Raw genomic sequence first — 12,148 nt, 5'->3', positions numbered from 1 at the left:
ATAATAATATAAATAGGCGGAAGCAAACCAAAACATATATATACGAATAAAGATCCATCCAGAACCTAGAAGTCACTAGTACAGAGCTACTAATAAAACGAGTACAAGTCACAAAAGTGGACTATAGAAAAGTGGACTGTCTCGAAAGGTACAAGACAAGTCTATATATACAGATGGAGACTGAAATAGTACAAAAACGGCGTGTGCTCACCCCCGTCTCCGAATCAGATTGCTCCAAGAATGATGTCAACGTTGGCCACTGGTGCTCGAACCTGCATCACGAAAACAGATGTAGAGCGTAGCATAAGTACCAAAACAACAGGTACCTTGTAGGCATCATAGGCCGACTGAGCTTGAAGAGTAAAGGCAGTATGAAAAGAAGGAATAGCACAAACAGAGGTCAAGAGCGGAAGTCTAAGTAAACAATGGAATGCACACGAGTGTAGAAAGAACTAACTAAAGTAATCAATAAGCTAACTACAGCTAACTGGACCCCCATAAGCCCATAAGATATACTCGTGCGCAAGTTTAAATAAAAACCGGAACCGACCCCCATAAGCCCGGTAAGTACACAGAATAACTATAACTAAAGAGAACAAAACCCAAGATCGGAGAACATCGAACCAGAACATCAAACCAAATTAGTAGAATATGATAGTAAGGAGGCCGGACCTCGAACCGGATGCTCACCAGAAGTACCTAAGTAATCAATCACAAGTATCAAGTAAATGAGGCCGGACCTCTAACCAGATGCTCTATAGAAGTATTGGGGTGATCGAGGCCAGACCTTGAACCGGATGAACTTCAAAAATATCAATGAAGTCGAGGCCGGAGCTCGAATCCGGATGCCCGACAAAGGTGCCAAAGTAGCTGCTGAAAGTGTTCCAATCGATCCATGATCATAAATGTCTGTGGAACGCCGTCCACACTTAGCCAATCAATGTAAGTCCTTGGAACCGAATCGAAAACCAACTTCAAATCACGAAGAGGAACTCAGTGTCGCCGACGTAACTCGTGAAGCCGTAGCATCGGAGCAATAAGGATAACTATCGTCGCAGCAAGCGTATCGCCTAGCTAAGGCCCAAACTATCAGACTCAACTCTGCTACACCAGTCTACAGGAATCTAAGCCGGCCCAGCGACATCAGGGAAAAACTAAGGTCTATCAGTTCTGAATCACACATTTCTAAGGCAAACCCTAGTCAAACCTAAACTAAGGCCCAACATGCTTCAATAAATAGTAATTAAGCGTACAAGTACTCCACATAGCAAAGAGGGTCAATTAATAACACATAGCATGCTCACAGTTACCCGATAATTCTTAAAATTAGTCGAAAACATGATTTCAAAACACCTATGCATGATTCAATAACTACCCAACCAAAACCCCAACTAATCAACATGCATTCACATGCTCGAGCTCAATCTAAGGGAGGAAAGTCGTAGCCTACCTGTATACCGATCACGCACGCTTCAAAGCACTTCTTCGGAGCTTTTCCTTTTCAAACGGGCTCGAAATACTGCCACACTATAAAAAAATAGAGTCGCAATGTTATTACGGTCGTTTAGACACTAAAATCGCAAGAAACGAAGACTGATCAATTTCGGGGTCAAAACGGGAAAAGTGGGACCCGCGCTGGAAATTCTGGAATTAACCCCAAAAATAAGTCATAATCAGTTCTCCGAGCTCATGTCCCGAAATGGGACACAATTCGGGGCTCGGAATGAGTCCGAAGGCCTCAGCAGTCGAACGAAAGGTCATTCTTGACCAAACTCGACATTCTGGGGCTAACCGCGCTGACGGAATTTTCATCCAAGCGCATTTTTCAAGAATGTTGACCAAACTCAACCTTAGGCCAAATTTCAAAGGCTAAAACGCCTAATGATCCAAACTCGCACCGAAGGCCTTAGTACTCGTGCCAGTCATGCTACTAGCCTAATTTAGCCATTCCGGAGTTGATGAAACCGTCAGAATTCTATTTTGAGGTCGTTTACATGACGTTTTGACTAAAGTCAACTATTCAAGCCTTAAGGTCTCTAAAACACGGAAAGCTGCACAAAATCCAAACAAACGACCAGGCGACCGAACAGTTAGTGCCAACAAGTCATAAATGATCTGAGGTCGCTATAGGAACGCTCTAAACAACGAAAAGAAGGCGAGTACACAGAAATGACCTAGAGGATCATTACATTATTGTAATTTTTTCAAATGGTAGAAAATTTTAGAAATTATGGTTAAAAAAGATTGTGTAGTTAGGTAATTTTTCCTATTAAATGTACATCACTACCATGTATACTAATCCTAACTATACTTTCAAACAATATCACTAGTTAAGAGTTTTATACCATAGAATGAGAAAATACATTCAGATACATATATTCCTAAAAAGAAATACTCTAGATCGGTTATCTGCATAATTAAACCATCCTCAATTCATATTTTACCGTCACCGTCCCCAATTCATGCTTTAATAACAATCAAACTCTATGTGTCTCATCAGCCTCCCACTTCACATCCTCTACCACACTTATCTCTTCCTTCATTCTCCTCGCCACGATTTTCACCATTGAATTTTAAAATTGAAATTTGGAATAAAAGCAAACTAATTTGAGGTTTGTATCTACTTAACAACTGTTCTAAGTTATGTATATGTGACAAATTTTTATTTGTCATGTCTTCTAATTTTCAAAAGTTAAGGTAAAAATCTATTGATTTAAGATTTTCTTAATTTAATTTTCTCCAATGAAAAATCATCAGCGCCAACTCATCCTTTTCTTCGACTATGAGATGTTGATGGTAAGTCATAGCCACGGAGCACTGTTTTTCACAGCAACAAAGCAAAATGTGAAGCAAACACCGTCGTGGTTAGATGTCGAATCAGCCAAACAATTTCAATAAGCAGAGACTTACGCATATATCTAGCACATTATTAATATATCTAACACATTAATGAGTAAAGATTATATGTTTCTAGTTTTTATCAGTGTATCTGATTAAATGTATATGTATTTGACAAAATATACGTATGTATTGGAGATTTACGCATATATTTGGCACACTATATATTAATGTATCTCGCACATTATTGATATATCTAACACATTATTGAATTAAGATAAACTTTCATGAGGATCTATTACCTCCCTAGACTATTTAATAGTGTATTTTAAACATACATATTTGCCCACGTGGACATAAAAAATAATGCAAAATTATAAATAGTAATGTGTCCATGTGGGCACATATACCTTTAAAATACACTATTAAATAGTTCAGGGGGTAAAAAATACGGTATTAAATAGTCTAGGAAGGTTATAGGTCCTTATGAAAGTTTATTATCGCAACAGCAAATTCGACCAAAGTTAGGGTATTTTTCAGACCCTTATCCCAAGATTATATGTATCTAATTTTTATCATTTTATTTAATTAAGTGTAAATGTATCTAATAAAATATACGTATGTATCTGAATACGAGTTCAAGAATCTGTGTTAAGAAGTGTAAATTTTACTGAATCGCCAAAAAATAGGATTTTAATTGTTTTGATATTTTTTTAGGAATTGTGATATGTCATATCCTCTAAAGTTGTTAAAAGAGTGATTTTCTCCTTCATTAATGACTTTCAATTATATCCCTTAATTAGACATATCTTTCATTAATGATTTTCAATTATAAATCTTAATTAGACACACTAATTGATATGTATTTGTCTTACATGTATCTCGGATACATGTATCTAGAAGAGGCAGATACATGTATTCGAGGCAGAAAATATGGCAATGAACGTAATATTGCAATTTGCAAACTAGCGGGAATCTAAGTAATTAACTTCTAAAGAAGTGGAATTTGTGTAAATATCCAATGTTTTATAGAGTTTTTGGAACAAGATAAAGATTACGTCAATAGTTGAGATCATTCCTCCATCCGAGTATTGAATGCATTATTGTTATGAGGTAATACCCATGTAGTAACGTAAGAAATCAAGTTTTATTATTGGTCCGTCCAATTTATGTATGACTCATTTAGGGATGTAGAAGCAAAGATAAAGTAAATAATCCATATGAGTATGAAATACATTATTATTAGGAGGTACTACACGTGTAATGTAAGTCAAGTTCTATTATTGTTCCGTCCATAAGGATTTAAACCTCTAATTAACTGTAGAATATCCCAACAATCTCTCTTAAGTCATGAGAATCTAAATTGCTCAATTGATTGACTATGTGAACTTTATCTTATTGATAGAGATTCGAATTCTCATAATTCTTTTCCTATTTCTCCATTTCCTAGCCTCAATTGTTTTTTTAAAAAATCCATCCATCCCATAATTGGTGCATAATTACCATTTCTTTATGCTCACAATTCATGTTAATGGAACACAAGAAATAGGCCCGAGAATGACTCCTAGAAGTCTAATGATATAAACTTCTTTTTGCCCACATTTTTATTTCATAGTTATCTCTTTCAATTTCAAGGACAATTATTTTTCTTCTAGAGAATATCCCAAATGGAATAAGGTCTCACATCAAGGCTATCAATGTAAAAAGGTTTAGCTTTTATTCTTCTTTTGACCTTTTGTCAAATATAGGATAAGAATTTCATCACTATCCAATATAGTTGTCTCCAAGGTGGTTGGCAAAATTGGCCTTGACAATAACTTGGAATGACAAAAAAGACTTTTTCTATTGATTTTGCACCTTTCTTAAAAATTTATAATAAAAGGTTTATTTTACTATATCACTCCTTGAATAGAATAAATATAATGTCTTGAAAAATGTAATAGAGAAATGACTATAATTATTTATAAGGGTACATTAGAAACTAAGTGTTAAAATTATCCATTAATTTCATAAAGTGGACAAATATTGCTTGACACCCAAAATAGTATAGTAGACAACTATTGTTGAACGGAAGAAGTATATTTTAAAATAGACAACATACTCAATATAATCCCACAAACAAGATCTAGAGAAGTTGATATGTACGCAGACTTTATCACTCACTTGTGAAAGCAGAGAGAATGTGTTTAATTCCAATAAGAGAATGGTTAAAAAGATGGATAGAGCAGATTGAAATTTGATATTTTATTCACAGTAACACTACATAATGTCAAATTTGCAATCCTCTTCATGACAACAGAAGGGAAAAAACGCAAATAAAAAAGACAATTCAGTTCTCAAACATCAAATGTGGGGGAAAAGCAAACTAGGACAAACATTTTCTAAAGGACAATATGGATAACAATTAGACAGAAGCCTTCTCTTCTTTGTCAATTTACTCAACAGCCAATGGAACAAGTTGAGCCTGAATCAAAACAAAATAGATAAGTTCCATTAGTAGTTGCTTTAGACAATTGGAAAAGTGCAGAAAGCAGAGAGACTTACCAGCTTGCGGAATTTGAGAGCATAAAACATCTCAAGATAACGACGAATTTCAAGACGATCGAGCTTGGAAACGTGCTTCCAGAACCCGTAAACAGCAGCTAGTGTCAACAGCCGATCGGAGTAGATTTGCCATGTGTACCTACAGCAACAGGAGATTAGATTCACTTTGAATTAATGCACTCAATAATGATCATGCGGTAGGAGGAAAAGAGCAGCAACTTACTTCTCTTGTATACGCTTAAGGCCACCCTCAGAAATGGCTTCCCAATGTGAAGGGTCTACCTTACATTTCTCAAAGAAATCAGCGAGAAGATCAGCAGCCTGCTCGCCATGGTATGGATCAATTTGGAAACCAGACTTTCCGTGAACAATGATCTCAGCTGGACCACCTTGATTTGTTGCAAATGTAGGCAAACCGCAGCTCATGGCCTCAACAACAGTCAGACCGAAAGCCTCGTAGAATGCAGGCTGCACGAAAGCTCCCCTGGTGTCAGCAATGTACCTGTAGAGTTCCCCATTCCTCACACGGTTCATCTGGGAAGAAATCCATCGGAACTGGCCATTCAAATTGTGAGTCTTTATAAGTTCATACATCTTCTTCATCTCTGCCTGCTCTTCCAAGTCTTTGGATTCCTTTCTTCGGTCTCCACCAACCACAACAAGGTTAACCAACTCCCTTAGTCGTGGATTCTTAGCATACCACTCGACGAGTCCAGTTAAGTTCTTCACTCGGTCCAATCTTGCCATGGTGAATATGATGGGCTTATTCCTGTCCTTCAACACACACCTGATATAGGAACATAAATCAATTCAGTACAAACTTGTTTATATCAGTAAACACAATTTTGCACTATTATAGAAACATACAGGTGTTCTTCATTCTCGACATCGCTAAACAGCAAGTCTTCGATTTCAGGGTGAAAAGTTGTCAATCTCTTTTCCTTTTCGGAGTATGGGAAATAGAGATTCACATCAGCTCCTGGTGACACAATGTTGAATTTGGGATCGAACACATCAATGCCATGAACAACTCTATACAATCCAGGCATTGTGAAGGCCATGTGGCTCTCATACTGTCCAACGGTGTCCTTGCTAAAAAAATTGAAAAAATGTATTAGGATCAAACACAATGAAACAGGGAGAAGAACAATTTAATTAGAGTGCGAAATTGATGTCATACCTTCCTGCTATCTCCTGGAAGGTGCTGGTGATGATGAAATCAGTGTGATTCATTGCTATAAGATCAGCAGTAAACTGAGCTGAGAAGTGGTATTTCTCGTCAAATTTGTTCAAGTAAATGTCAGAATCAGGATATTTGGTTTTCTCCAATGCATGAGCAATGGTGCACTGCAGAAGGCGAAGTAAACAAAACAGAAGAGAATTCTTAAAACTTCGAGTTCCAAATGAAAGGAAATGCAAAGTAAATCTTATACATGTGACCAATATTACAAACCTGTGTTACGCCTAACTTGTGAGCCAACAAGGAGGCTGCAAGGTTTCCCTCGCTATAGTTTCCGATAATAAGATCAGGCTTAGCTTGCAGTTCTGCGGTTATCTCTTTCCCCACATCCTAATGTATTAAAAGTCACAATTTTAGTGTAAGTAGGAAATTGCTGCAAAAATCAACTAGAAGATTGAAAAATGAATACAGAAAGGTTGTTTCACCTCAATGAAAGTCTCCATGTATGGCCAGACTTCAAAACGAGAGATCCATTTGCGAACAATGCCCTTTTCAGTCCTAAAGGGGACCCTAAGAATATGTGAATGCTCAGTTCCAAATACCTTCTCGAGTCGCTGACCACAAGTGGTACCAACTGCATCAGGGAGCAGCCGAGTAACCTGAGAATTTAAACAAAGATCAGATTCTGCATTAGAACAAATCAAAATCCTGCATAATCATAATCTATAAGCACAATTTCTGAGAATACTAACAATAAGAATACGTGGTTTGATATCAAGTCCTTGCTCCTTTATGCGCTTGAGCATCTCACGCTCCAAGGCAGGAACTTGATCCAAAATATAGACAACCTGCAAATTAAAGGAATGGGAACTCAGCACTTGCAGCAATAGGTTTCGAAGGAATAAGTCAATGAGATCACAAATAAGCAATGCACCTGGCCACCAGTGTCGGGGTAACCCAAGACATTTTCCTGGGCGAAATATCCATGAGGTGAAAGTATAACTACATTGAAAACCATAGGAATTCTACTAAGGAACTTCTCAAGAGTACATGAGTCAGGAGCCTCGAGGAGATCCAGGAGCATGCAGATCATCTCTAGAACTCGCTCTGCGGTGTCACCCCAACCCCTCTCCAAGCCAATTTCTTGGAACTTGTGCTCAAATGCCGAGTATGACGTTTCTGGGGAAAGGGTGGTGAGGTATTCCTCAGCCTTCCTCAGGACTTTTTGGAGAGTATACAAATTCTGAATTCTATCATTTAGCATCATTGTCTGCACAGAAAATGATAGTTGGAACATGTTAATCATTTATTGGATGCAAAAATCAGTTACTACATACTGGAAATTAATTTAGCGGAGAAAAGCCACTATCAGAAACACTAAATTTACCTTTCCCTTGTAGTGGTGAACTCGAAGAAACTCGAGAAGAGGGGTCATGCTTTCCTTGTCATGGAACATTTTGGCAGAGAGGTGCCTGTTGAGGAATTCAACTCCATTTCCAATTGATTTGGTGAGGGTTGGTTTGGGAAATGATGCAGTGAAGGGCTCAAAATCCAATTCAAGAACAAAGTTATCGTTGGAACTGCATCAGGGAAAATCACAACATTAATCAAAAAAATTAATTAGATAACTAATCATCAAATTCAAACGTAAAACTTACGTTCCATTAACAAGTTCTTCCTTGAATTGCAAAAACTCAGGCACAGTCAGCTCCTCAACAATAAGAGCATTAACATTCACACGGACATATTCCCACACACCGGGCCTCAGACGAATAGCAAGTGCAACCCATGGGGGTAAAACAATTGCTTCCTAGTATGACGAATAACACATAAATATTTCAAATGCAAGCACAAACTGATACATATGTGAGCTTAGTAAGAAAATTCAATACAATCAACCTAACAATAAAACCAAGTTACCTGAGTGGATTTCAGGACTTCTTCAAAGGCATGATCATTCAGTTTGTCTTTGTCTTCTTTGTGAATTGATTCAAACTCAGCCAGAAGCTGGTGAGGTTTCAAGATCCCTTTACCATGGCTTTCGATCCTGATACAGCCAAAACCAGCAAGAATAACTCGTGATGTACTTGATTAAACTATATATTTGTTCGTCAATTAGGGGTCGTTTGGTTTGAAGACAAGTTATACTAGGATTAGTTATGCTAGAATTAAAATAATACTAACATTCATTGCAGAATTTTTAAGAACAAAGTTATTTGTTTACAAAAATACACTCCACCTTATTTAGTTGAAAACGGATTTAAGGGACCTCTGGGGGATTTTTGTTATTTTCATTGTATTATTCCAGGATAACTAGTTAACAATACTATTATTCCACAGAGATAACTTATCCAGGTACTAATTACTAATTCTGATATAACTTATTCCGAGATCAATAACCAAACAAAGGAATAAGGCAGTAGTACTAAGTTTGTATCCTTGTCCAACATACCAAACGAAACGAAACGAAACGGGCAAACAAACAGCAACTAAATCAAAAGGCAAGAAGATTGCTCTAAAACCATACCTTGAAAGAAAGAGCAAAATTTCATTGCGATGAGCAGCCAAAGTAGCATCAAGACGTTCACGAAGGCTGTGAACACGAGTCAGAACACGTTCAGCCATTGCACCTGCAGATCCTCAAGATGACTTTCAACTGTAAAACACACAAACAAAATACTGTTAACTCAAAAATCATAAAAATATTTAACATATTACTACTATTATTATTAAAAGAGATAAGATTGTGGGAAAATTAAGTCACCTAATTTTCCAATGATCTAGAATATAGTAGTACAAATTTTCAACCCCACCTAGCACTACTACTATAATATTTTCCAAAGAAAAAAAAATTCTAGTAACTTTTTCAATTCAAATATCCTACCTAAAAAATTTTAAATCATAAAATTTTCATTTTATTTCATGAACTTTATATCCAATCAAATTAACATATTTCAATTGAGACGGACGGAATAATAAAAATTAGCAGACCTACCAATATAATGACATGAGAGTTATCAAATAAATACGTGACAACCAAGATAAATGTGGCCCAATAAAAACACAACACAGAGAACTTGCACTGATCTTCCTATTATTTTAAAAAAAATATGTTACTAGTAGTCGTATTTCACTGTTTTAGTTGAACCACACAATAATTAAACAATTAAATAAAAAACACATATACTATATATATTTGATCAATAGGTACCCTTCATATATTTATTTTAAAAGGAATAAAGTGAAAGAATATGCCATCTAGCATCTAGTAAACAACAACAAAATTTCCCCTTCAACATCTAACTCAAAAACAAAAAACTAGGAAGAAATTGTGACGAAATCAAATACTAAAACATTATCATGAAGATAAAATACGTCTTGAATTAGAACTACTTTTTTTTTAATCATTTAATATCTGAAACTCAAGTCTGACTAAACAAACTAAAGATAAAAAAGAATCTTAACCATTCCACCAAGCTCGAAAACTACTTGTTAAGACGCAAGGAAACAAAACAAAATAGCTAGAATAAGGAAACAACAGTTTGAGTAAATGAAGAAAAAAACAGAGAGAAGAAAAACAGAGCAGTACTAACAGGAGAAAAAGAAGAAAAGAGATGTGAGGGTTTTTGTTTCTTATTTTTGATTTGTCTTGTCGACAAATTATGTTTTATGTTTCAATGGATAACGCATTGTTTTCTAGCAGTGACGGTTACGAATAGACTTTTCTGTCAATAAATTTTGTCAAAGATTTGAAAAAAAATAAAACAGAGGAAGTAAAATTAGAATTTGCAGAGTATAACTCTAGAACCTGACTAATTGAGGAAACAGACTTTTCTATCAACAAACGAAAAAAAAAATCCCAGAATCTGATCTTTTTATCAGTGAACAAATTGCAAAATGATCATGTAACAAAGCAGAATATGACAGTAACAAAAAAGGATACTCTGAAAACGAAAGGTAGATGAAGAAGAGTAGTAGTGCAAGCAAATGCAACTGAAAATTATTCCTTCTTTTTTTTAACATCTTCGGATGAGAAAAAGATGAAACAAAATTCTTACGCACCGACATAACATAAAGAAATGTGAGTTGCAGGTTTTACCTTTTTTTTTGAAGAAAGAGGAAAGAGAGGAATGAATATTGAAAGGAATAATAATAGTAATAAATAGAGGGAAGTAATGAAATGGATGGAGGAAACACAAAGATGGAAATCAAAAGAAGGCAATGAAAGAGTGTTGCTTATGAATGGTGATGAGGAATGGAATGGTAGAGGTCCCTTTTTATACAAAACAAAATGTGTACGTGTCTTCTCAAGTGGATCACTTTATTTATTATACAAACAAAATGCTACGAATATCAATCAATTCTTGCTAAGTGCCTAGTAACCTCTTTTTAAGAAACACCATCACATCGCAGTGTATACTTAATTAGAGGTTTCAGATTTAAATTCTAAATATATGAAAAAAAAAATTATAATCAAGGAGGGTTTTCCTTGACTATGCCCTACATGATATGAATTCAGATTAGTTAGACTCTATTACAAATATCGAACACCGAATAAGGAAAGAAAAGCTTTCTTAAAAACACAATTTTATAATTTCGGATGTGCTCATCCAAGAAAAATGTTCTTTTTAAAAAAAAAAAAATCATGAAAAAAATATGAATTTTCTTTTTCATGTTTGATACGTAAGTAAAAAATATGATACTAAAATGATATGTATATTATAATCTAGAAAAATAATATTGAAGTTGAAGAGTGATGGGAATAGGGGGCTAAGATGAAAATGAAGTGTGTCTAAAACTTAAAAGGATGGAAGAATACCGTTAATGTTACTAATAAAACTTATTTTTCTTGCTTTCATAAGAGAGGAAAGACATTTACCTTCATTTTTTAAATAATTTATTTTCTTAGAAAATATACTTTTCAAAAGAAATTATTAATTGAACATAAAAAACAAATAAAAAGAAAATGTTTCTTCCTTCATACCAAACACAACCTATAGAAAACAAAGGATAACCTGATGTACTTAATGTTAATTTAGGAAATGATCGCACTTCAAGAGATATAATTTAGTGGATAATCTTATGGTTCCAACTCATAATTTATAAATTTATAAAGATAATTTTATCTTCACTTTAAGATTCACTTCAACTTTATGATTTATAATTTGTAGTAACTATTTAAATTATTTATCCATTTAACTTTTTTGGTACAAATCTCATCTCACGGTAATTGTGGTAGTTGTTGGCCGTTGAGTTCATTGAATAACCAATTACCTCTTTTCCAATTTTCTTCTTTTGAAAAGAAAGAAAGCTAAGTTCACATTTTCAAGACCTTAGGTTTGACATGAAAGAAAAATAATATCGTGAAAACAATATATAGTGCTTGATCACTTTATTTATTTATTCGGTGTTTGATATTTATATTGTAAGCTCATCTAAATAGGATTTATATCATATAAGTAGGGATGTACATCAGTCGTTTGTTTCATATATTATCGCTATGATTTATTGATTTTCAGTATTTAAATACGATAAATCAATAAGATATTTTTATTGGTTTATCGGTTTTGATCTTTAAAGGTTCGA

General features: G+C 34.9%; 1 protein-coding gene across 1 annotated transcript; it reads right to left on the bottom strand.

The window, feature by feature from the left end:
• Positions 1–5,056: 5,056 nt before the first annotated feature.
• LOC125875563 (sucrose synthase) lies at positions 5,057–10,813 on the bottom strand. The gene is made up of 14 exons (XM_049556546.1): positions 10,662–10,813; positions 9,090–9,218; positions 8,483–8,609; positions 8,221–8,372; positions 7,950–8,142; positions 7,497–7,832; positions 7,315–7,410; positions 7,048–7,221; positions 6,836–6,952; positions 6,563–6,729; positions 6,250–6,474; positions 5,606–6,169; positions 5,383–5,521; positions 5,057–5,302 (listed from the first exon to the last, which is right to left on the bottom strand). The coding sequence occupies exons 2-14, from the start codon at positions 9,185–9,187 to the stop codon at positions 5,273–5,275; spliced, it is 2,418 nt and encodes an 805-aa protein (XP_049412503.1). The 5' UTR covers positions 9,188–9,218; positions 10,662–10,813; the 3' UTR covers positions 5,057–5,272.
• Positions 10,814–12,148: the final 1,335 nt, after the last annotated feature.

Source organism: Solanum stenotomum, chromosome 9 (assembly GCF_019186545.1).
Source record: "Solanum stenotomum isolate F172 chromosome 9, ASM1918654v1, whole genome shotgun sequence".
NCBI lineage: Eukaryota > Viridiplantae > Streptophyta > Magnoliopsida > Solanales > Solanaceae > Solanum > Solanum stenotomum.
The sequence above is the reverse complement of the archived record's forward strand: the minus strand, read 5'-3'. Positions and strand labels throughout refer to the sequence as shown.

Bases quoted from the DNA above. Each gene is read 5' to 3' on its own strand.
- LOC125875563 (XM_049556546.1), bottom strand. From the start codon at position 9,187: ATGGCTGAACGTGTTCTGACTCGTGTTCACAGCCTTCGTGAACGTCTT. The intron at 6,953-7,047 runs GTGAAACAACCT...TTAATACATTAG, and splicing joins ACATGGAGACTTTCATTGAG to GATGTGGGGAAAGAGATAAC. The intron at 6,730-6,835 runs GTTTGTAATATT...CGCCTTCTGCAG, and splicing joins ACAAGTTAGGCGTAACACAG to TGCACCATTGCTCATGCATT.